Source organism: Manacus candei, unplaced genomic scaffold (assembly GCF_025592945.1).
Source record: "Manacus candei isolate 608988 ecotype Guabito, Panama unplaced genomic scaffold, ASM2559294v1 h1tg000020l, whole genome shotgun sequence".
Taxonomy (NCBI): Eukaryota; Metazoa; Chordata; class Aves; order Passeriformes; family Pipridae; genus Manacus; species Manacus candei.
This window is the reverse complement of record NW_026138068.1, coordinates 1,714,925-1,738,941: the sequence shown is the minus strand read 5'-3', so window position 1 is coordinate 1,738,941 and position 24,017 is coordinate 1,714,925. Positions and strand designations below refer to the sequence as shown.

The 24,017-nt window shown below is 52.7% G+C and overlaps 1 protein-coding gene across 6 annotated transcripts in view; it reads left to right on the top strand.

The window, feature by feature from the left end:
- Nucleotides 1-23,723, top strand: part of SGSM1 (small G protein signaling modulator 1) — a 39,024-nt gene extending 15,301 nt beyond the window's left edge. Inside the window, exons 5-26 of one of the 6 annotated variants that reach the window (XM_051785546.1) lie at nt 460-612; nt 1,166-1,233; nt 1,382-1,527; nt 1,970-2,101; nt 2,660-2,784; nt 4,643-4,710; nt 5,130-5,293; nt 5,766-5,895; nt 7,183-7,383; nt 8,277-8,415; nt 8,649-8,713; nt 9,059-9,204; nt 9,740-9,868; nt 10,312-10,494; nt 12,326-12,397; nt 12,934-13,515; nt 14,249-14,373; nt 15,556-15,638; nt 15,901-16,010; nt 16,294-16,390; nt 16,781-16,948; nt 17,397-23,723. In XM_051785546.1, the coding sequence (XP_051641506.1) occupies nt 460-612; nt 1,166-1,233; nt 1,382-1,527; nt 1,970-2,101; nt 2,660-2,784; nt 4,643-4,710; nt 5,130-5,293; nt 5,766-5,895; nt 7,183-7,383; nt 8,277-8,415; nt 8,649-8,713; nt 9,059-9,204; nt 9,740-9,868; nt 10,312-10,494; nt 12,326-12,397; nt 12,934-13,515; nt 14,249-14,373; nt 15,556-15,638; nt 15,901-16,010; nt 16,294-16,390; nt 16,781-16,948; nt 17,397-17,485 (3,175 nt within the window). In that variant the 3' untranslated portion in view covers nt 17,486-23,723. Of the gene's footprint in view, nt 1-459; nt 613-1,165; nt 1,234-1,381; nt 1,528-1,969; nt 2,102-2,659; nt 2,785-4,642; nt 4,711-5,129; nt 5,294-5,765; nt 5,896-7,182; nt 7,384-8,225; nt 8,416-8,648; nt 8,714-9,058; nt 9,205-9,739; nt 9,869-10,311; nt 10,495-12,325; nt 12,398-12,933; nt 13,516-14,248; nt 14,374-15,555; nt 15,639-15,900; nt 16,011-16,293; nt 16,391-16,780; nt 16,949-17,396 lie in introns of those variants that run through there. The other 5 variants (XM_051785547.1, XM_051785548.1, XM_051785550.1 and 2 more) reach the window with 5 other exon arrangements.
- Nucleotides 23,724-24,017: the final 294 nt, after the last annotated feature.

Here is a 24,017-nt window from a genome sequence, read left to right as displayed (position 1 = left end):
CCTCAGTGTGCAGGGCTTGAACCTGCAGTAACTCAACTGCTGTTTGAGAGCGGCTCACTCATCCTTGGACAGGAACCAGGGAGATGGATGGAGCAGCTACCTGGGGCAGGAATGTTATGCTGTCCTAAGATAAGCTGCTCTGCCTGTGAACTGCTGTCCTCAGACACATGTGTGAGCTGGAGGCCTCTGCTGAGGGAGAGGCTCATTTTGGGATGTCTTTACTGTGGGAAACTGATTTAGTAAGTCTGGTTCCAAATGCAGGTGTGGCCTTCTGGAGCAGGGGGTGGGATAGATGCAGGGAGCATCTCCACAGCCCTGTCCCAGGCAGTTCCCTGGGCATCCCCCAGCATCACCAAAACCCTGACCTTGTGCCCCATGAGGTGTGGGAGTGCCCTGGGCTCCTGCAGAGCTCGAGGATGAGCCAGTGATGATGTTGTCTCTTGTCTTGCACCTCTAAAGGCGAAACCAAGTCCAGGGCATCCCAGAGAACGTGCGCAAGGTGCCGAAGCTGCCCAACCTGTCTCCTCAGGCCATCAAGCACCTCTGGATCCGCACAGCCCTCTTCGAAAAGGTCTTGGATAAAATCGTGCACTACTTGGTAGAGAACAGCAGGTGAGTGCAGGCACAGACCACCCGTTCACCTGTCCCAGATCACTGCCAGCATCTGTCCCTTTGATGGCACTGGGGGTGTTGCTGTCTGAGTTGTGTCCAAGTGGACCAGAGAAGTCCCTGGATGGGACAGGCCAGTTGTGTCACTCCGTGCCCATCATGGGGACTCTGATGGACACCCTGCTGCTGGTGGCCACTGGGCACTCCCTAAAATAAAGATAGGCCACACTTGCCCTGCTGGTGGTTGGGCTGTCAGAGACTGTGCTGTCCTTATCCCCTGGGATCTCTATGCTGAGGTGACCTGTCCTGGGGAAGATCTCCAATCTTGGGCAGGTTTTGTCAGGAGATGGTGATGTTTGCAATGTGCTGCAGGAGGTGTCTGTTCCACAGGGATTTCACAGCTAGAGAAACAGCCTGTTAAGGGCTTTTTGCCCTTTTCCCACCAAAGGGTGATATAGAAAGAGAAGGGCATACCAATGATTTAAAACCACTGTCTATAACTTTACAGTCCCATTTTGCAGCACTCCAGCTTTCTGCCGTCTTTTATTTCTTCTAGTAAGTACTATGAGAAGGAGGCTCTCCTGATGGATCCTGTGGATGGGCCAATTCTTGCATCTTTACTGGGTAACACTTTCCTCTTACCCTGCTTGCTTTCTAACCCTGTCTGTGATCTGGGTGTGAAATGCAGTTGTTTTCTCTGTGGATCCGGGGGGTGACCGCGGCCATCGGAACACCGATGGCTCCCTTATGTTTGGGCTGTTCCTCTCTGCAGTGGGGCCCTGTGCACTGGAGTACACGAAGATGAAAACCGCTGACCACTTCTGGACAGACCCCTCGGCGGACGAGCTGGTTCAGCGGCACCGGATCCACAGCTCCCACTGCCGGCAGGACTCGCCCACCAAGCGCCCGGCACTCTGCGTGAGTGTGGGGGGGACAGCCCCTCGCTGGGCTCCTCCCAGAGCCACAGCCACGGCTCTGCACTCCCTGCGTTTGAAAAGGGCTTTGGGGCCCTCTGATGAGGGAAGTCTTTGAGCCAGAAGTGCTGGGAGCACGGTCCATGGAGACTGGCAGGGCACGGGGGCATCGTGGGGTCTGTGCCCCTTGGGAGCATCGTGCACGAACGATAAGCAAGGGCAGCTGGAGTCTGCAGTGTTTATTGCAAATAAAGCACACTCCTGGGGCTTTTCTAAGTACAGAAATTATCTTGGCCAGAGCCAGGAATCCTCTTAGAGGACGCTGAGGGAAAGAGTTCTGGTAGTGATCTAAGTGTGTAAGTGAGAAGGAAATGAGCTTCAAGAGGGCTTTTGGAAAGCCAGAGGTGTGTGTGCTCACCTCACATTTGTGGATGGCTCTCTTCCAGATTCAGAAAAGACATTCCAGTGGCAGCATGGATGACCGGCCCTCGCTGTCTGCCAGGGACTATGTGGAGTCACTGCACCAGAATTCCCGTGCCACGCTCCTCTACGGCAAGAACAATGTCCTGGTGCAGCCGGTGAGTTCCTGCTGGGGCATCTGGGCTTGAAAATGCTGCTCTGCCCCTCAGCAGCTCATTCTACCCCAAATTGCTCTTCGATGGCGGAAAGCACAGGCTCATTTTTGATCTGGGAAGGCAGGGAATGGATTGTGTTTGTGGAGGTCCTGGTGATACGGATCCTCCCAATGGAATGGGAGAGATCTGGTCTGGGTAGAAGCAGGCTCCTCTCCCTGCCCACTCTTTACCATAAAACTGCTCCTCCTGTCCTGTCCTACTTCTTGTAGTCAAATAAATGAAGTGCAAACTGCTTTTAGGTGGAGCTGTTAAGTTTTCCTTGCTGGGCAGCTGCTCTCAGCCCTATCCCAAGCTTGGGAGGTACCCTGGCGTTCTACCAGGAGGGTTTTCAGGGCCACAATGGGTTTCTCACTGCAGGTGGGTGAGTGGGCTCAGGGCAGCAGGCAGGGCTGTGTGAGGGGCCAGAACTGGTTCCAAGGCTCAGCCTCGGGCAGCCTGGGGTGGTGCTTCATGTGCCTGGCATTTTCCAGCTCACTCTGTCCCTGTGTTTCTCCCCTCAAGCGAGATGACATGGAGGCAATCCCAGGATATCTGTCCCTTCACCAGACCGCCGACATCATGGCACTGAAGTGGACCCCGAACCAACTGATGAATGGCTCTGTGGGGGACCTGGACTATGAGAAGAGGTGACTGGAGCAGAGGGGGTGCAAATGTTCCCCAGGGTCAGAATTTGTATCTGGTGTCCAAACCAGCAGTGTTTTCCTGGTGAATGCAAAGCAAAACCATCCTCCTCGAGTCTGTAATGGGAAGGGATGGGGAAGAAGGCCTGGGGAGGGTGAAGGGAGGTGGAGTGAGATGCTGAGCTACTGCCCATCTCTGCTGGGAAGTGCTCAGTGAGGGAGCTGGGGCTTGTTCCAACACACACAAAGTAGTTTTCCTTTATTGCCCTCGGGGATTTTTCAGGGGAATGCCCTCAATGGTCTCAGGTTTATCCTGGTTATTGTAATCTGGGAAGATGAGGAGCTCATAAACAGGGAAGAGAATCTGCAGAGAGAGAATGTGAGCAGTTCCCAGAGGATCAGACCTTGGTGACAGTGTGTGCCATTTTCTGGTGATCTTACGTGCAGGTATTCAGAGTCCCTTGGATTTATTGGAGTCCCTGGAGCTTGTTCCTCCAGAGGCCCTGAGGTCTGCTTAGTTTGCTTGGCAGGCTGTGTGACCAGGCCCTTTTCCCTGGCATTGCCTGATGGGCTGCTGGTGTTTCCCCGACAGCTGCAATCCTTTCACAGGCTGGATCATGCCAGGTCCCAATTTGCCTTAGAAACAAAATCCCTTCCCAGCAGCTCCAGTAAAATGGGAGTGTTTAGAACACTGATGCTTTGACCTGGAGATCTTCTTCAGCAAAACTTGGTCTCAGCTTTGTTCATTCTCAATTGTAGTTTTTTTGGGTTTTGTTTACCTCTGTTCTTTTCATCTTCCCTTTCCTATTGGCCCCTGGGCCATTCAGTTGTGCCTGGTACCCTCCCCCTAAAATGCTATTTTCATCTCTACACTCCTTTTCTGAGTTCTTGACTTGGGCATCAGCCTAAGTTCTAAAACTTCCCAGTGTCAAGACGTGACCAAGGAAGACAGGAGGCAGATGGCACAGTAAGTATGACTGTACAGGGAGTGACTCTTGCACCCCTTCTGTCCTTCACTGCATTCACAAGCCATTTTTAATGTTACTTAAGTGCTATTTTTGTGAAGTGGCAGATGACGCTGCTCCGGATCTGGAAGTTTGCTTTGTTGCACAGAAGTAGGATGTGATGGAGTGCTGACACTCTCAGAGAGCAGTGCTGGGCTCTCCACAGGAATGAAACCCTGGAGACATCCCCTTCCCTGGCTTCCTCCTGGCCCTCCCTGCCCCTCTGCCCTGTCTGGTGGCCACCAGCAATCCAGCATGTTCTAGATTTTCTCAGAGCCCTCGAGGTGCCTTTGCTGAGGCAGTTCTTGAACAGAAGCAGCTGAGAGCAAATCTATTGTCAGCTCTGAAAGAAACCCCACCAGTTGTGAGGGTTTATTTCCCCTCCCTGGGGGCAAGAGCTCAGCAGAGCAGCAGCCCAGGCTTGGACAGCACTGCATGTTCCCTTGGGGCTCTAGGGCTGCTCCTGATGGATTCTTGGGGTTCTCCCAGCACTGTAGCAGGGTGGGGAGTCCTTGGGGTGCCCAGAGGGAGTGCTCAGCTCTGCAGGGCTCCGTGTCACTCCCTGCAATTGCAAGGATTCATGGGCAGATTGTCTATGTTTGGGAATGGTGTGAGGGTACAGAAACCACCTGGGGCAGGTGGGACTGGACTTGCCCTGGCTGAGCTGAGGTGGCAGGGACAGTTACTGGTTCTGGAGGGATGTTGTCACTCTCCAGGCTGGTGTCACTGCTCTGGGACCTCCTCCTTTCCGTGACTTCCCCTGTCACCAGGGTATCTGGAGGCAGGATCTGGAGCTGATGTGGGCAGAAGCAGAACCTCTTACATCCCTAAGGCTCATGGCTTCCCTGTCTCTGTTCCAGTGTGTACTGGGACTATGCCATGACCATTCGCCTGGAGGAGATCGTTTATCTGCACTGTCACCAGCAAGGTAAGGCCAGAGCAGGGGCTCCTGGAGGCTGTGGCACCCTGACACCCTGATTCCTTACCTCTGGGGAGTGCCCACAGCTTGGATTTGGCTCCAGGACAGATGTCCAGAGCTCTGGGTGGTCACTATGATGTAAATGCTTCCAGGAAAACCTTTCCACCACCTCCTGGCTGTAGTGCTTGGCTGGGAGTGCTCCTTGCAGAGCAGGACACTCTGGTTTCCAAGGTGTGATCCCAGCAAACCTTCTCCAGGGCCCCAGACTTGTTTGTATTCTTCTCCAAGTCCATTACAAGGAAGAAAGTCTTTTTTTTTTCCATGCTAGAAAGACAATTCCCTGAGCTTTCCTGCCCTCTACCTTTTGGACTGGTGCTGTTTCCCTCGCTGATGTCTCTTCTCCTCCCTGCTGTCACTGTTGCCAATAGTAGACAGCGGTGGGACGGTGGTCCTGGTGAGCCAGGATGGGATCCAGAGGCCGCCGCTGCGGTTCCCCCGAGGAGGGCACTTGCTGCAGTTCCTGTCCTGCCTGGAGAACGGCCTCCTGCCCCATGGGCAGCTGGACCCACCCCTCTGGTCACAGAGGGGAAAGGTGGGTGCTCTGAAACTGGGCTGTTTCCTGGGGTTCCTGCTGGTGTTCCTGTGTGGAGTGTCCGAAGTGGAGCTGCTGGGGAGAACCCTCTGCCTGGCACTAGTGGCTTCTGTGTTTTAAGTAATCCCCTTCCCAAAATTAATAAGGAAGGTGGGGTTAAAAATATGGTGGTTTGTTTTAGCTCAAGGCCTTGACCAGCTAAACAGACCCATTGGAAAAACTCAGGGGGCTGGTGTGGGAGGACTTCCTATGGGGCAGGGAGGGTTTGGTTCTCATGGGTTGTACATACCCTGTGCTCAACAGGGTTATAGATCCACCCTGTAATGGGAGGCTTAATCCAAAGGCTGCTCCAGCCCAGGGAATGTGCAAAGTCTTCCAGGCTGGAAAGGCATGTGCTGTGATGGGGCAGGAGCTCAGGAAGTGAGTGGTCGAGTGTGGGGCAGCTTGTGAAGGGCTGGTTTTGTTCCCCCAGGGCAAAGTGTTTCCCAAGCTGAGGAAGCGAAGCCCCCAGGGCTCCTCCGAGTCCGCGTCCGACAAGGAGGATGACGAAGCCACAGATTATGTGTTCAGGATAATCTACCCCGGGACACAGGCTGAGTTTGGTGAGTGCAGGGCAGAGTTTTGGGGGGTTCTCATGGGGTGTATGAGCTGCTGGGACACGGCACTGATGGGCACGTGGCAAACCAGGAGGTGATTCCAGAGGAAGAGCTTTGGTTGTGTCAGTGCTGCCTGTTCAATGTCATCATTCCTTCCTGGGAGGATGGACAGGCCCTGGCACAGGTTGCCCAGAGAAGCCGTGGCTGTCCCATTCCTGGAGGTGTTCAAGACCAGGTTGGACGAGGCTTAGAGCAACCTGGGATAGTGGAAGGTGTCCCTGCCCATGGCAGGGGTTGGAATGAGATGAGCTTTAAGGTCCCTCCCAACCCAAACCATTCCAGGATTCTATCTATGGATTTTTGTTTCAGCCTTCTGCTTGCTGTTGAGTCCTTTGTTTCTGCAGCTGCACAACAGCCACAACAGCTTTAATGGGCAGTAAAAAAACCTCTTACACATAACATGAGTAGGAATATTCACTTTGGTCACTCGGGGGTCACTTTCCACCATCACAAGCCCCCAGGGCTGATTCTTCTCTTGCTGTCCCGGGCCAGCTCAGCCAGTGCTGCATTAAATCCAGTGATGTTCCTTCAGTGTGACTTCTGCAGCACAAAGGGGAGGTCACAGCACCCTTCTGCCATGTGTCTTCAGTTCCTGACTCATAGGGCAAGGGAGGGGATGCTGCTGGATGCACCAAACCAGAAATGTCTCTTAATGTCTGGTGGTGAATGATTTGAACTTGGCTGAGATATCTTTACATTCATCCTCACTCTTCTGTGAGATACCATAAACCTTTTTCTGACATCTGGAGACATCATAGGTGACTTTATAAGGGGGAAAACCCACCAGTTTTAGATAGAAGACTTGTGGAGATTTTTTTAAAAAGCTGTGAAATGTGATCAAAACCTTGTTCCTATATTTTTGAGGCTGTAAGGGGGAAATCACATCCCCTGTGACTCCTCCATAACATCAGTTAAGGTTATACTTGGTTCTCCCTGCCTTTAGCTGACTAACACAATTCAGTGAGTCAGATAAAAATCTGATTGAAGCTAAAACAGCAGATAGAGATGCTCCTTTCTGTGGCTGTCTTTTGATCTACCCCTTAAAATTCCATGCTGGGGGCCACATTTGCTGTGAAATGAATTGCTGCCATCTCCTCAGCTGGCGTCATCACAGCCTGTGCCGTTCCTGTGGACCTTCCCAGAGGGGGGTGGAACTGCATCATTCTCTCTTGTCTGCAGATTCTTCCTTTCTGCCCTTTCATTTGTGCCCTTGTCCTCTCTCTGTGTCTCTAGTTGCCATTAATGGTACTTTTCACCCATTCCGTGCACCTGTGATCTCTGTGAGTGCTGGGAGAGGGAAGATGACGAGGACTCCAACTGCAAGCAGTATGGTGGTGATCCCTAAACGGTGTCTGAGTCTCCTCATCACGTCCCGACCTCCCTGTGCTGCTCTGGGGACCTGCCAGCACCAGTGTAATGGAGCTGTTGTGGTTGGTTGTGTCTGGCATTCAGCTCACCTGTGTTGTCACTTGACAGGTCCTGCAGAGGTGTCCCTGTCCCTGCTGACCATCACTGACCCATCAGCTCAGTGGGAGGGGAAAGGAAGGGGCTTTTATAGAAATATTTCAACATTTTTTCTTGCCGGTACCAGCTGTTCAATACCACAAGCAGGGAGAGTCAGTGAGACCAAGGGTGCGAGGAAACCCTCTCATGGCCAGAAGATGGAATTTCTACCATGATTTAATTTCCAAGGAGGAGTAAATAGGGTTATTCTCCATCTCCTGGCCAGTGTGTGGACGGTACCTGAGCAGGCTTTTGCAGTAGCACTTCAAGTTTAAGCAGGATTTAGCAAGTGACAATATGCAGAGCTCCTGCTGTCCCTCTCAACCTCTTCATCCATGTCTTCATCTCCTGTCTTGTGATTTTGGTGCTCCCTTCTTTCCCTGAGTCTTGGATGGGATCCTAGTGTTTGAGAGGTGGGGGCTTTTCCCTGCCAGTGATCGGCTCTTCCTGGGACAGCAGTTGACTTCAATCCTGTTTTTTCTCATCTGTTTCAGTCTGTTGCAGCCCCTTCTCTGGAGTCTCTGCGATGGGTGTTGGGTTTCTGCCTTGGTCAGCACAAAGCAGTTTAAGACCAGCTTTCTGAATGAGCTTGTTAATTAGCAGATGGTTCTCTCATCAATGCTCTTTGTTCCCTTTCCTTTCTCCTGAGCTCACCAGTGCCGGTGCTGTGATTCCCTGCAGTGGGTTCTGCCTGGTCACTGGAGCCTCCTTGGGAAGAGTGGGATGCTGCCTTTGCTAATCAAAGCTCTCTGTTGACCCCCTGTGTGTCCCAGGCTCCAGGGGCAGTGCCAGGCGGTCCCTGATGCTCCTCTCCACTCCCACAGTGCCCCAGGACCTGATGGACGGGCCAGGGGCTGTCCTGCCCCCCATGTGGCAGCCCAGCACCCGCAAGTCCTCCTGCTCCTCCTGCTCCCAGAGCGGCTCCTCGGATGGAGGCCCAGCCAATGGCTGCAGCCACGAGAGGTACGAGGAGCTGCTGCTCCTGTGGGACACGTGGGCACGGCAAAGCCAGGGCATCTGGGACATCTCAGCTGCTCTGTGGCCATATCCTGGCAGCAGGAATTGCTGCTCTGAGGCTGAGCAGGGTCCTGTGCTGCATCTCTGCAGGCACAGCTGGATCAGTCAGATCAAAGCCAGGCTGAGGGGATGCACGGGAACATTTCCTCTCCTCACATCCCCTGTGTTTTTGTTGGCAGAGCTCCACTGAAGCTCCTGTGTGACAACATGAAGTACCAAATCCTCTCCCGGGCCTTCTATGGCTGTGAGTACCTGTCACATTCCTACTGCCATGGGATGTGTGATGGGTGAGGGATAAGGCTCTGGGCCCCAGGCTGGGAGTGGTGCTGAGCCAGCTGCCAGTGGCCAGGGGTATTGGGACCAGTCTGTGCACGTGCTCAGGATGGGGAGCAAACACATGGACTCTGATCCTTGGACTTGAGCCCAGCGAGCAGCAGCACTGGTGGTCCTGTCCCAGTAGACTCCCTGCTTTGGGATGTGGCTTCAGAGGATCTCCCTCAAAGAACAGACTCATTAGAACTTTCTCCTGCTCTTCACCCTCATGGCTCCCTGAGGTCCAAGGATGAATGTTTGGTTTTCTCTGCTGCAGGGCTGGCCTATTGCAGACACCTGTCCACGGTGAGGACCCACCTGTCTGCGCTGGTGAACCACAATATCGTGTCCTCTGACGTCCCCTGCAGTGCCAACTCGGGGCTGACTGTGGACATCTGGCAGAGATACCTGCAGGACAGCACGGTAGAGCCAGGGCTCTGGGGACACACCAGCTCTGGTGCGCTCGGGGTGTCCCGGGTGGTTGTAGCACGATGAGGCCAAGCACATTGAGAAGTTCCTCTAGGAGGGAAGTCAGCCAGCCTGTCCTAGGCTGCACAGGGCTCCTAATCCTTGGCACGTGGGAGCTGGGGAATGAATACTGCTCACCTAGACTTGCTTCTGTTCAGAACCCACCTGGGCAGTGTCTGTCACCTGATTACTGTGGCCTTGAGGGGGGATCTGCTGTGCTGCCAGGCTCAGAGGCACAACAGTGACCCTCAGTGACCTTGATGGGCCAGTTTCTGGTGTGATGAGCCAAAATGTCCACCCACAGCAGCCTCTGGCTCTACCTGAGCCCAGGCAGGGATCTGAGGGATCATCTGCAGTGGATGGGCAGTGGGTTTGGGGGTAATTGGGATCTGGGCAGTGTTCCAGGTACTGAAAGGTGGCACAACTGGGCCTTACACCCAATGGGCCATGTCCTGGCTGTGTCTGTGCACTGACCGAGCTCTTCCCACAGAGTTACGAGGACCAGGAGTTGCTGCGGCTGATCTACTATGGCGGGATCCAGCACGAGATCAGGAAGGCCGTCTGGCCCTTCCTGCTGGGCCATTACCAATTTGGGATGACGGAGGCAGAGAGAAAGGAGGTTGGTGTGGGTGTGCTGCCGGCTCAGCAGTGTGGCATTGATGTGCCATGGGTACTGCACAGCTTGAAGGGTCTGTTTGCAGAACCCACTGGGCATCGTGTCCACTCTGGACTGGGCTGTAGGTAGGAGCAGGAGAAAGACTTGGATCAGCAGGAATTGACAGGACCAAGCTTGATGCTGCCCTGTGCAGCTGCTGGTTCCTCATGTTCAGTGCCCTGCACACCTCTGGAAGGCAGGGAGGAGATGGATGGGCATTTCCCATCCTAATTTTGGCCAAGTTTTGTGGGTCAGGCACTGTGCAGCGGATGGGTGACTATATCCCATCCAGCCCTAGTAAACACGAGTGTTCGCTCCTCTGTGCAAGGCTTGGGGGTTCAGAAGGGACTGGGTTTGGGCTCTCCAGGGACAGCCATTCCAAGCCCCTGTGTCCCCCCATGCTGCAGGCTGACGAGCAGACCCGTGCCTGCTACGAGCACACGATGGCAGAGTGGCTGGGCTGCGAGGCCATCGTCCGGCAGCGCGAGAAGGAGTCACACGCGGCCGCGCTGGCCAAGTGCTCCTCGGGGGCCAGCCTGGACTCCCACATCCAGAGGATGATGCACAGGGACTCGACCATCAGCAATGAGGTGAGGCTGTGGGGGCTCGGGGGGGCTGTGTCCACCCAGGCTCCCTGCTGGAGAGGGCAGGGACTCCTGGCAAAGGGCAGTGGGGCAGCAGGACCCTGTAACTCATTTGTGGGGCCAAATGGTGTCTCACAGGACACTCTCACCAGTCCTGTGAGATATTCCTTGTGGGTATTCTGGAGAATGAGGTATTCAGTACCTGATGCACTCCTGGTGCACATCAGGTTTAGCTCCATTTAAGACTGTTGAAGTAAGGGCAGGGAAGACCATGCTGCTGGCACTGAGGGGCTGTGAAACAGGGCAGTGGGCTTACTGGCTCCCTTTTCCATCAGCTGCTCAGCACAGAGGAACCTCAGTATACCCTTGGTACACAGTACCATCATGGGACAGAGCTGGGAACACCCAGCTCTGTGGGACTGGCTTTTAAGAGTTAGATCCACAGCCCAAACCAAAGGGTGTGGAGGGAAAAGCCTGTTAAAGGAAAGGCAGTCCTGGGAACAGCGGCCAGGGAGTGTTTCTGTGAGAGTTTTGTCCTTGGAGGAGCAGAGCCCAGCACGGCAGAGCACGTGGTGCTGGGTTGTGTGACCTCAGGCTGCCACACTGGGGGTGAGGGGAGGCCCAAATGAACAGGACCTGGGAGCTGAGCACTGGAGACTTGATCTGGTTCCCGCTGGGAAGTTTGTGTGGGTGCTTTGGAAAAGAGATGAGCTCAGCTCCAATCCTGCAGGCTACGTGTATGTACAGAGAGGGAGAGAGGTAGGGAAGGCAGGTCTGAACCAGGAGCTGTTTGGAACTGAATGATGCAGCTCCTAGAGGGGCTGAGCAGAGCTGGGCTACACTGTTGGCATGGCTGTAACTCCAGGAATCATTCCCCTCCCCTCAGCATCTCCGCCGTGGTTCTTCGGTTCTTCTGGGAACAGGCACAGGGAGGGGAGCTGGCACAGTTAACACAGGCAAATGTTCACCCTTTTTCCATCTGAACCTGAAATTTCCTGTTTTAAGTGCTCCCATGGTAATGGAGGAAAGCTGTCGCCCTTCCTCTCTCCATCAGAGCCCTGCCCAGCAAACACCCACAATACAAGGGTGGAGACAACTCCTGCTGGTCTGAATGTGCTGTATTTTCTTAAAATCCTTTTGTTTGTGTGTGATGTCATTCCATGCTCTGCACATCTGCTCAGATAACGGGGAGGACTCACACTGATCAAGCACTGGCGGCTCAGGGAATCCACAAGGCTGAGCATGGAGCTGGTGCTTGCAGAGCCCAGTCCTTCCCTCTGTGCTTCAGCTGGAAGCCAGAACAGGGTACTCGTGACTTTGAGAGGAGCTGCCTCCACTAAGTCTGGCTTAAAACATCAATATTTGTCCTTTAAGAAAAGGAAAAGAGCATGAATATGCTTGGAGGGGCTGTTTTATAGCCTGTGACTTCATCGTTTATGTAAACTGAGCTGGGCTGAGCCGCATTGCTGCCAAATTAGGACAGAGATTTGTGGAAATTTGCACTCCAGGGAGGCAGCGTGACCTCTCTGCAGGCCAGAGGAAAGCGACTCCTTCCAGACCCAACACGCAGCTCTTGACAACTGCACTGGCCTGGGACTTTGGCTTTTGTCACCTTCCCCAGCAGTCGGTGATGGTGGCTGAGGCAGAGCACTGCTCTGGATGACACACACAGCAGAGTCGATGTGACGGGAACGTCCTTCATGGGTCAGATAGGAGAATTTACTGGATGCATTTTCTGCTTGTTCTTCACCTGCAGAAATGCCACCTCTGCTTGAGCTCCCCCACCCAGACCCTGTGCTCTCTGCCTTCTCACTGCCCTTTTCCCTCTCCCTTGCAGTCCTCCCAGAGCTGCAGCTCCGGCCGACAGAACCACGCCCGGCTGCAGAGTGACTCCAGCTCCAGCACCCAGGTGAGCTGCAGCACCTTGTCCCCTCCTTTTCTTGTCCTCACAGTTCTGCCCTGGCTTGGTCTGACCCCTCAGCCATAACCATGGGGATCTCTGGCAAACAAAACCAGTGTTGGTGGAGGTAAATGAGTCCCCAGCCTGCTTTGGAGCCACTAAGGTCAGAACTGTGCTCCGCTTGTGGTGTTGAATATTCACCTGCCTGCTCTGCCCCATGGCTGTCACACTTGAAGGCCTGTGGCTGCTCCCTCTGTTACTGCCCAGGTGTTTAACACCTGTTTAAATCACTTTCTGCCCAGTGTATAATGCCAAGCAAAGCATAGCCCTTCAGAGCAGGGATTTGTGGGTTTGGAGTTGTGCAAATGACCAAATGCTGGCTCAAATCCAAGGAGAGGAAGCTAAAGGGTAATTTTCCTCTCCCTCCACTGTTGGGAACATGGGCTCTATGAGTACACAGCTTTTGGGAATATGGGCACTATGTCCCCAGCAGTTTGCTGAATTCCCATTATGCTCCCCTGTGTGTCTCTGCTCACACTTTGCAGGTATTTGAATCTGTGGATGAAGTGGAACAGACTGAAGTAGATGCTCAGCTGGAAGATGGCAAACAAAGCAAGGTCCCCAATGGGACAGTTCCCAATGGCACTTGTTCCCCTGATTCTGGCCACCCCTCTTCCCAAAACTTCTCCATCACATCAGGGTTCTCAGAGCGCAGCTTCAGCAACGAGGACAGTGCCCTGGAAACCAATAAATCCTCGTCCAGCTCCCAGGGAAAGGTTGGTGGGTCCGATGTGCCAGCCTCAGTGGACACGGATGGTGTCCAGCAGGAGAAGCTGCAGGGCCAAGACAGCCTGGAAGGTGAATTTCCCAGCGTTGGAAGTGTGGACTTCGTTCCCATGGGTGAGGGCCCGGCGGGGGCCCTGAGTGACACCGTGGCCCTGACTGTGGTGGAGAGCTGGGCAGACAGTGAGGCTGAGAAGCAGAGCTTGGTGGAGAGTGAGGACAACCTCTCTGAGGAGCCAGAAATGGAGAGTCTGTACCCACAGCTGGATTCCCTGGCTGTGGCTGTGACTGATCTGACCAACAGTGAGACATCTGCGCTCTCCTCCACAGGTGTCACCTACTCTGTAAGTATGGACCTGTTCAGGGTGGGTTTCTTCCTGGCTGCCTCGCTATTTCACAGAACCACAGAATCCCAGAGTAGTTGGGGTGGGAACAGACCTCTGGAGATCATCCAGTCCAACCCCCCTACCAAGGCAGGGTCACCTGGAGCAGGTGACACAGGAATGTGTCCAGGTGGGTTAGGAATGTCTCCAGAGAGGGAGATTCCATGCCCTTCCTGGACAGCTGTTCGAGGACTCTGCCACCCTCCATGGGAAGAAGTTCTTCCTCATGTTGAGGTGGAACTTTTTTGGTTTAGTTTACGGCCATTGCTCCTTGTCCTGTCACTGGACAGCACTGAACAGAGTCTGGCACCATCCTCTGACACCCTGTGGAGATATTTGTATGGATTGATGGGATCCCCCCTCAGTCTTCTCTTCTCCAGACTAACCAGGCCCAGCTCCCCAGTCTCTCCTCATCAGAGAGATGCACCAGACCCCTGTGGTCTTCACTGGACCCTCTCCAGTAGCTCCTTGTCCTTCCTCAGCTATGAAGATCAGAACTGAACACAACACTCCAGATGTAGCCTCACAGGGCCAAGTGGAGGGGCAGGACTTACCTGCATTTGCCCTGTGCTGGTCCCACAGTTGGGTGTAGAGGGGCTCCCACTTCCCACCCAAACTCTGCCCTGTCACTCCATTGCCCTTGCAATCCTCTTTTTATTTGAGAGCAAATCAACTTTGCTCTTGTTTTGGGCAGCCAGAGCTGCTGGACATGTACACAGTGAACCTGCACCGCATCGAGAAGGACGTGCAGCGCTGTGACCGCAACTACTGGTACTTCACCCCGGCCAACCTGGAGAAGCTCCGCAATGTCATGTGCAGGTGGGAGCTGGGGGGGTCAAGGGGCTTCCTGGAATTCACCTTGACGCTGGAGCCCTGAACTTTGCTCTGGCTACTGAGTTTTACTTCCTTGACTTCTGCTCCCAAATCCCCTCATCATCCCAGCACTGGGGCTGCTGCTCCAAGAACACAGAGGTTCCCAGACCAAGGTGTCCCATGCTTAGAGGTGTCCAGCTGTCCCTTGACTGTCATGTGCTGGGTTTTTGGCCAAGGTAGAGGCTGCCTGAGCTGCCTGCACCCACTGCACTGGATTTAGCCTACCTGCTCTCTGGAATATACCTGGAAAAGGCTTTAACAAGCTCACAGAGCCATAGTGCCAATGAGGAAGTACCTGAAGTGCTGTAATGGTTATTGCCTACCCAAAACCCCAGGAGAGAGCCAGACATGGGTCCTTTTTTGAGTGTCTTTGCTGAGTCCCTGTGACTCAGAGCTGGCTGAGTGACACTCACCAACTCAGACCCGCTCCAGCTCAGCCGCTGCTTCTTGGGCAGCAAAGGAATAAAATATTATTACTCATCCTGCAAACATGAGGAGAAGCTGCTGTTCCATCAGCGCTGTCACTTCATCTGACAGCCAAAGCTGGAGATCTCTGCTGAGATTAGAACTTCAGTACAGCAGATTTTGGAAAAACAGTGGTCAGGCTGGAAAAGATCGTTCCCTTGTGCCAGCAGCAGATCCGAGCCCTTTCTGAACGCATTTTGACTTGCTACCAAATAAGGGAAGATATCCCTGCAGGGCTGGCTGCTTCCTGGGACACTGGGAATGGGAAGGCAAGGCAGGCAGTATTATGCACAGAGAATCAAGAGGATGATTTGAGGGGGAAGGATGAGAATGAGAAATAAATTAACAAATTCCATCAGTCTCTGTCCTTTAACCAATGACCCTACTGTGCTGCACTTTCCAGTTTTGCTTTTCCCTGCACTGATTTTTCCATGCAATGGCCATGGCACAGCCCTGAATGGACACCCTGGGACATAGCCATGGCAGGGTGTCAATACAGGACTGTGCCATGCATGCCTGACTTGGAATTTAATAATTTACAACACAAAGATAACAGAATAAACAGGTGAGATTTCCCCCCTCATCCCAGGAAGGGAGGCAGGTCACGGGCAAAGGAGGTATCAGGCAGTGGCACTTGGTCACCTCTCCTGCTCTCTCACACAGCTACATCTGGCAGCACATTGAGATTGGCTACGTGCAGGGGATGTGTGACTTGCTGGCCCCTCTCCTGGTCATCCTGGATGATGGTGAGTGGCTCTGCTTTCCCTCTCCCTTTGTGGGATCATGTGGGGGAATCTGCCAGGCTTGTGGTGGCTCTTTGCATAGAGGGTCCCATGCTTAGAGGTGGGGAGCACGATCCCCTTTGTCCTTGGTGCTGTCTGGCTCCCAGGAGCCCAACCTGGGGACAGGGTGGACTTTTTGGAGGGATGTTCCTGCTGCAGGTGGCTGTGGGAGCAGGTGCAGCAGAGCCTGTGCAGCCCAGCAGTGGTGTCTCTCCTCCCTGCACAGAGGCTCTGGCTTTCAGCTGTTTCACCGAGCTGATGAAGAGGATGAATCAGAATTTCCCCCATGGAGGAGCCATGGACACCCACTTTGCCAACATGAGGTCACTGATCCAGGTAAGGGGTCCTGGCATGTGGACAGTGGCTTCTCACACCCGAGGGGGAAAGCTGGTGGTGGGATGGGGGTCTTGGAAGGGCTGAGAGGGGTTTCAGTGGTGGGAAGCAAGAGGGGAGAGCAGGGGCTCTAAAGACAGCCTGGAGTAATGTGTGCCAGGAAAGGGAGGGATGAGTTGGTGGAGCTGGTGCAGTAGGAAAGCAATGGGAGCAGAGGGAAGCAGGCAGAAGGATGGCTGCGGCCTCCTGTGCGCACTGCTGAGTTTCCTTTTGCTTTTCTTGACAGATTCTGGACTCTGAGCTCTTTGAGTTGATGCACCAGAATGGGGATTACACTCATTTCTACTTCTGCTACCGATGGTTTCTCCTGGACTTCAAGAGAGGTGTGTGCTGAGACCACCCAGGCTGGGGGTGGGCAGGGTCTGCCAGGCTTCCAGGCTTCTCAGCACACTCTGCAACTTAGTAGTTTAAACTTAATTCTAAATGCCTTTTCACTTTTCCCTGGCTTGTATGGGGCTGACTGTTCCGTCTAGATGCAGAACCTGTTTTTCCAGAGCTGAGCCTCACCAGGAGTGTGTCCTGAGGCCTGTGCCACCTGCTGCAGGCCAGAATGTGTCTCCGTACAGGTGACTGACTTATTGCTTCCAGCTGGAACAGGTTCTTGTGGAAAGAAGCCTCCCAGCGTGTCTCCCCAGCGCTGCTGTGAGCTCTGTGAGTCGGGATGGTGTGAAGCCATGGCTGGTGTGGTAAGTGCTGGGCTGTTCTGTTCTCAGAGCTGGTGTACGACGACGTGTTCGCCGTCTGGGAGACCATCTGGGCCGCCGCACACGTCTCCTCTGCTCACTACGTGCTCTTCATAGCCCTGGCCCTGGTGGAAATGTACCGGGACATCATCCTGGAGAACAACATGGATTTCACAGACATCATCAAGTTTTTCAACGGTACAGCTTGTGTTCTGTCAGGCTGAATCTGTGGCAGCTGCTCAGATGTGTGCGGCACGTGGCTGGGTGTAGGCAGTCGTGTCTGGGCTCTGCTGTAAATGTTTAACACACACAGAGCAGTGTGTGGTTGTGGAACGCGGTGGTAGAGCCCTTGTGCCCCTAAACAGTTGGGTTCTGAGGGGTCTGGTGGTGCTGGGGGAATCCCCATGCCATCCTCAGCCCTGGCCCACCTGGACATGTTGAAGGGAGCTGAGAATGTAGGTTATGCTTCCTGCTGGCTACCACCGTCCTGAGGAGCTCTCCAGAGCCAAGTGTCTCTGTGATGGATGGTGTTGGGAATGTGGGCAGGAGCTCACAGCTTTAGCTCTCACCTGGGGCTCAGATGAGGAGCTGTGGGGCTGGGCCTGCTCAACTCTGACCTCTCTGGGTTCCTCTGTCTGTGTTCCAGAAATGGCCGAGCGACACAACACCAAGCAGATCCTGAAGCTGGCTCGGGACCTTGTCTATAAAGTGCAGACTCTGATTGAGAACAAATGAAGGACACAGGGCAGACGAGGGATCCAAAGAGCCGGGACTCCCCTCCGATGCTTCCTCCTTTCTCCTCTTTCTCCAAGTGCCACACCTGTGGAACTCAGGCAGTGGGACACGTGCTGCTGGCTGAGCTGGGAGTACCCTCGGCTCCCCAAGTGCTGTGCCAGGGGCCCCAGCTCAGACCTTCTGCAGTGACTCAACCAAAGATCCGTCTAGGTGTGTGTTACCCGTCGGGAGCAGGACCAGGCAGTCACTTCCTGGCCTTACTGCAGCAGAAGGGCAGCAGGTGTGTGCCCACCACAACTGCCCAGGCATTGCCAGCATCCCAGGGCAGAGCTCGGGGGTGGGGAGAGCAGAACTCCGCATCCTTTGTGGCACAGACATAAAGCTGCTTCCTGTCAGTGGGAAGGCAGCCAGTCTGTGAGCCCAGACAGCACAGGGATGCTGCCATTCCTCAGCTGCTTACCAACATGATGAGGTTCTGCCAGTAACAGGGGGGACTTTGATCACAGAAATTCCTCTTTTGATCTTGTCCCTTGATGCGTTGCATCCCCTTCAGTATTTTGTTTTCCAAGGCTCTGTTTTCTCCCTGGGATTTTACATTGTTCCGACAATACCTGAGCACACCACAGTTTCATCTCTGGATGGATTTTCAGAACAGCTCCAAACTCAGCACTGGGTTTGTTGTTTTTTCTGTAACCCTCTCTGAACACTGGGAAATCTGGTCCTGACCTCCTCTGGGAACTCCCAGCTGGAGGTTTTCTTACCTGCCTTACTTTAGCTGCTTGTGGTAGGAGTCTGGTCTCCCTGTCATTCCTTTGCAGCCCCTGTGAGGAGAGGGCTCCTCAGAAGGCAAGTCAGAGCTCCCGATTATCTTGACTTTCCCTCTGATGGTGCCTGTCTTCTCCTCTGGCCATTAAGACCGGCTGCTCAAAGCTTGACAGGGCAAACAATCCCCTTGGTGCCTGTGGGTTTTCCATGTGCTGCCAAACCCCCTAAGCCCACCAAAAGTCTCCAGTTAGGTCTTGGTGGGCTTCCCCCACATGTCTGTGAAGAGAAGAATAGCCCAAGGTCTCTGAGTGGTCTTTGCTTTGGGAAGATGCACTTGTGTGGCCACTTTTCCTGCAGTGGCTCCAGTGTTGGGGCTGGAGCCCGCTGCATGAAGTGCCTCTCAGCTGCTGTGTCCTCAGCCCTGCAGAGGGGTCGGAGTCATTTTTCAACTCAGGTAAAAACAATACAGGCAAAGGAGAGGTGTGGGTGGCTGGAGGGTCCAGCCCAGCTGGAGGAGGGGAGGCTGTGCTGTGGCCATGGGGCAGGCACTGGGTTGGAGCCCTCTCTCTCTAAGGGTACTTTCTCTCAAGTTTTGCTGCAAAAATTTGTGTTCCCCTTCTGTGCAATGTGTGATGTGTGTGTGCTCTCCTCCACTCCTCTGCAAGGGAAGGCCCTGCTCCTGCCTTGCTGCTGGAGTGCTGCCCACGGAAGGGAAAGGGCCCTTCCCTTCTCCCGTGTCTGTGCTGTTTTGTGTTGGCTTGTGGCATGTGTCAGATGTTGCTTGCAGAAAACAGATGTCAATCTGCACAAGAGAAAACTGCTGCTTCAGGGAGGTTCTGTGGAGCGTGGTGAAGTGGTTTGCTGCTTGAGCAAATGGGGTGGAAAAATGAGCACTTTCTGTATGCTGGGACATGGAGGTCACAGCTGGAAAAGGCAGGGAGAGTGGCACATCCTGAACCTTTGGGGGAAGAGGCTGTGGCAAGGGGGAGAGCAATGGGCAGCCCTTTGCTCCTCATAATCCCAACAGATGTGTACAGTGATCTAGGAAATTCCTTGCAGGAGTTTCCTGCAGTAAATCCCCAGAGGGTGCTGGTCTGTAGTAGCTCAGGAAACAAAGAGCTTCAGATCTGTGTGAATCTTCCATCTTTCCACCAAGCAGAGCAAAAAGCTCCTGCCCTCTCTCCATCCCAGACTGCTCCTGTTCCCTCGAGGTTCTAGGACAGAATTGTCCTGTGTAACCTGTCCAGAGGGGAAGGGAAGTGCTCTGCCCCCCTCTTCCTGAGGGACAGGAACCAACAGGTCTCCTGAACCACAGTCTGACCAAGCAACGTCTCTGACATCTTTGAAGCTTCTTTCCTTGGTTCTTAAACAAAAACAACCAAGAAATTCTGCACAATATTTGCTGTCTGTATTAACTGAGAGTGTCTTTGGGCCGCTCAATAGCAGTGTTTTTTGAATAATTTCTGAGGGGAAAAAATGTATTTATTTATTGATTGTACCTGACTGTGTGTCCTCGTGTGCTGGCGTGTGAATGTGTGCTGTTGTGCAAATGGAGATAGACATTTTCAATGTTCTTTACGATATCTTGTACATGTTTACCAGAGAATCGTGTCTATATATAATATATATACAGTATAGAGAGAAAATATGTGAATTAAGTGGGTTATTTTTTGAGGGGGGGGGGGGTGAGAAATCTTTTGCTTCTAAGAACTGTGTGGTTTCTATAGCACCTATTCCATGATGTGCCAGTCTGTTGCTGGGAGAGTTGTTGTGGTGGGGCAACAGGAAGCTCAGAGCAGAACCACCATCATGACCTCAGCTTGGCTTCATCTTAGTTCTGACTTTAAAACTGGAAAGGAAGAAAAAAAGGAGGAAAGAAGCTCTGGTGCTGAGTGTGCAGGAGCTACTCTGCTCGAGCTGTGTGGGGTCTTGTGCCTTGCCTGGGGATTTGCTGGGTGAGAACAGTTGCAGAGTTGGGGTTTGGTGTGTCGTAGGTAAATTGGATAGTCCAAAGAGGAGTCTGTCACTTAATTTAGGACTAAAAGTGTCTGACGTCCCTGTTTGGGTAGGGAGGGAGTGTCCCTGGCCCATGTAGAGCATTGGAACTGAGTCCTCACCAGCCCCTGCTGCAGGCAGAGCCCCATGTGCTGCTCCACCCCAATCCCTACAAACATCAGGAAAACCATTTGCTCACTAAATTCCTGTGAGCACTTGAGTCTGAACATGGAGGTCCAGCTTTGTGTTCCCAGGAGGTCAGAATCAGTCTGTGACAATCCCTGTGCTCTGGCCCTGTCCATGCCTGGTCCCAGCTCTGGTTTGGACATCTTTCCCAAGTCTCAGTGGGGGCAGCTGTGCTGGGCCCTCCACGGCAGGTTCTTGTGCTTGTGGAGACCCACAGCAAGGCACCCCCAGGTTTGGGGCTCTGATGGCTATAAACTCTTAAAATGGAAGCAAAAGGTTTGTTGTGCAGCTGTTTGTGGGCACTCTCTGGCCCAGCCTTTCCTGCATGGCTCTGCCCCCAAGCTAGACCACCCTGAGATAAAGCCTTGTGCTGGGGTTCCGACAGTGGGAATCGTGGCCTTGGAATCCAGCATGGATCTCTCCCAGCTGTGCAGCCATGGAGGAGAAGCCTGTCACCAGGGAGTGCTTGTCCATATACAGCAATCTTGTCTGGCTCCTTGGGGGAGAGGAATGTCTCACCCCAGCAGCTCCGTGCAGCTGAGCCCCCCCCGCAATGGCACTGTGAGCTGGGGACTATCTTTAGCCTGTTGTTGGTTCTGTGGGACCAGGGACTGGAGCTGCTGTGCCTTAAACTGACAGAGGGCAGGGTTAAATTGGATTTTAGGAAGAAATTCTTCCCAGTAAGGGTGGTGAGGCCCTGGCACAGGTTATCCAGAGAAGCTGTGGGTGCTCCATTCTTGGAAATGTTCAGGGCCAGGTTGGACGGGGCTTGGAGCAACCTGGTCTAGTGGAAGGTGTCAGGGGGTTGGAATTGAGATGGCTGTAAGATCCTTTCCAACCCAAACCGTTCCATGCTTTCTGGGTCGCTCCAGAGCTGAGCCTGAGGAAGGATGTGCTCCACAGGCTGAGCTGTTCAGCTCCCATCACACCTCACTGAGCATCTGCAGAGCTGTGGGGTTTGGGGTTTATCTCATGCTCGAGCTGCTCTGCTCAGATAATCTCGGTGTGTTTAAATCCAGTGAATGTTTGTGGCCTGGCCCCACGTCCCCCTGAGGGAGTGACTAATGGATTCTCTGCCTGCGTTTGAGCTTTCTGCTGATGCAACCTTCCAACGAGCTCCTGGTACCCATCTCTTTTGGTGTTAACTCATGCAGACCCTTTAGAAATTGTCTTTGTTCCTAAAATGTGTGATTTTTCTAGGAGTTTTTATCTTGCTATGTTGAGTCTCTGAGTTGCTTTGCTGTGAACATTTTTCATGAGGACTGAGAGGGTTTTTTTACATGACAAATTCTTGCTGCCTCCCTGTCCTGCTCTCATCCAGCCCCTGACATGGTGAACATCCCTTAGCTTATCCAAATGCACCTTGTAGTGCAACTGGAGCCAGCAGTGGAACTGCAGGTGTCAACCATTGTCACTGATGAGTGAAAAACAGGCCAAGGGAAGGGATGTTCTTGATGTGGCAGGTTGGGATCACAGATCTGCTGGGAACCCATCCATGGGTAAGCTGAGCCCATCCCAAAATCCCACCCTGGAGACATAAGCCTTGTGGCCAAGAACAATTTATGGAATGAGATTCTTCCCATTCTTTGTTCTTTATTTATTCGTTATATATTTTACCCTGCCTGCCTACTTTCCCTCTCTTTCCCAGTTTATCCTGAGTAGCTGCCTGGTCCCCTGGGAGCCACTGTGGCCAACAGGTTTCAGAACAGGGATGGGACTAGTTTTGGGATTCTCATCACCTAAGTTTGCTATTAAAAATATCTTATAGTATCTTAAATCACTGCTTTCTATGGGCACTGATCTTCAGCCAATGGGAGCCTCTGAGCCTTTGATCAGTAGGACCAAAATACTTTTCATGTCATCAAAACCTCTGTCTTATTTTTCACTCCATTTAGGATTTTCCCCGAGTACCCAGCACTTCTGGGCACGTCTTCAGCATTTTACTATTGTATGAGCACAAATTGATAGAGAAAGAGCACAATGTAGAGATGGAGTGACAACTTTCTAGCACTGTGGAAGGGTTGGAACTCTGACACTCTGTGTCAGAAATTCCTGTAAAAGTTTTCTCAGACACCCTGAAGTAGATCAAATGTTCCTCTGATCGCACTGACGGTCAGTACCCTTGTTACCTGCCCCAAATAATCCTGTTTCAGTGATTAAGGCACCTGAATTGTCGTGGTCCCCAGTGACACAATGTTTCTGTTCTCTGGTGGCTGTGTGGGCCACAATTGAGGCTGTTCTGGTGCTGTTCACATAGCTCGGTGTGTGACTTCCTTCTGAACTTCCCAGGGGATGTTCACTGTTGGAATAGCCATGGAAGTCTTCTAATGTGTCTAATTTTAGATTAGTGATACCTTAAATTCCCGTTCAGTAGTTGAATAACTTCCTTTTATAAATGGATTTTGCACATGGAGGCTGAGCAGAGCCCAGACAGAGCTGCAGGTGATGGTCCCTTCTCCATGGTGGCTCCAGAGCCATCAGTAGTAGGACATGACTAGGAGCAAGGGCACTTTGCATCAACTCTTTGATAAGGGGGAAAAGCACCACTTATCCTTTTATTTTAATCAATTTATTTTTTTAATCAATGCTAAAATTTAAACTATGCACAAGATCTGAAGTACATGGAAGTTTTAGGAATGGGTGTGGCTTTGCTGCCAAGGACGATAAAGAATTGAAAATCCTGATCCTGGATACTGAGAGAATAAAGATTTTATTGTCATGGCTATGTAAGATTGACTGAAATTCTCAGAAATTCAGTTTCTCCTTGGAGAGTAATTCCCAGGAGCCAGGGAAGGAGAATCTATTTTCCCAAACAGAATTAATGAAAACTCTTGTTGAAAATCCAACAACCTCAGACCCACGATTGTCACTTCCCTCATGCACAGAGTGTTCTGGAGAGCTGGGCAGGGTGAGTGGGTGCCACAGCCATCACAGGGGGACACACACCATCCCAGGCTCTTTGGGACAGGGAATTGCCCCTCAGTGCAGGGATTTGAATGTATCTGATGTCCTGGCATTAGACTTTTCTGTTGCCCTACACTGAATTGCTGCTTTTCTCTGTTTTGATGCCATTTTGGTCTCTGGGAGTTGCTCTATCTGAGCTTAACGAGCACTTACGGCTTTTAATCTCTTTGTAGAAGTGCTGCTAATGTTCTTAGATTATCTGAATTCCACACTGTGGTATAATATCTGTTTTATATTATTTTATTCATGCTTTTGGTTTTTTATGTAAACTGTTCCTTATTGTTGTTCAGAAAGAAAAATTAAAGCTCTATTCTCTATGGTTAATGTATTTTCCAATCAGTAAGACCCTGGTTGTTCTTTCTGGCTGCACGTCCCTGGGAAGGGAGCGAACAGGGATACCCGAAAAGGGAGCACCCAAAATGCTGCTTCTGCCAGCACTGGGGGTTGTCTGTGCTGCACCCAGAGGTGCTTGTTTTGGGGGAGCAGTGGGATGCTGAGTGCTGTTATCCTTGTTCTGAGATCCAGGTCTCTGTCTGGGGGGGTGATGCCGGATTCCACAGGGCGTGTCCTGTGTGTTGTGCCCAAGCATCTCTGTCACGGGCAGGGGGAAGGTGGGGGTTTG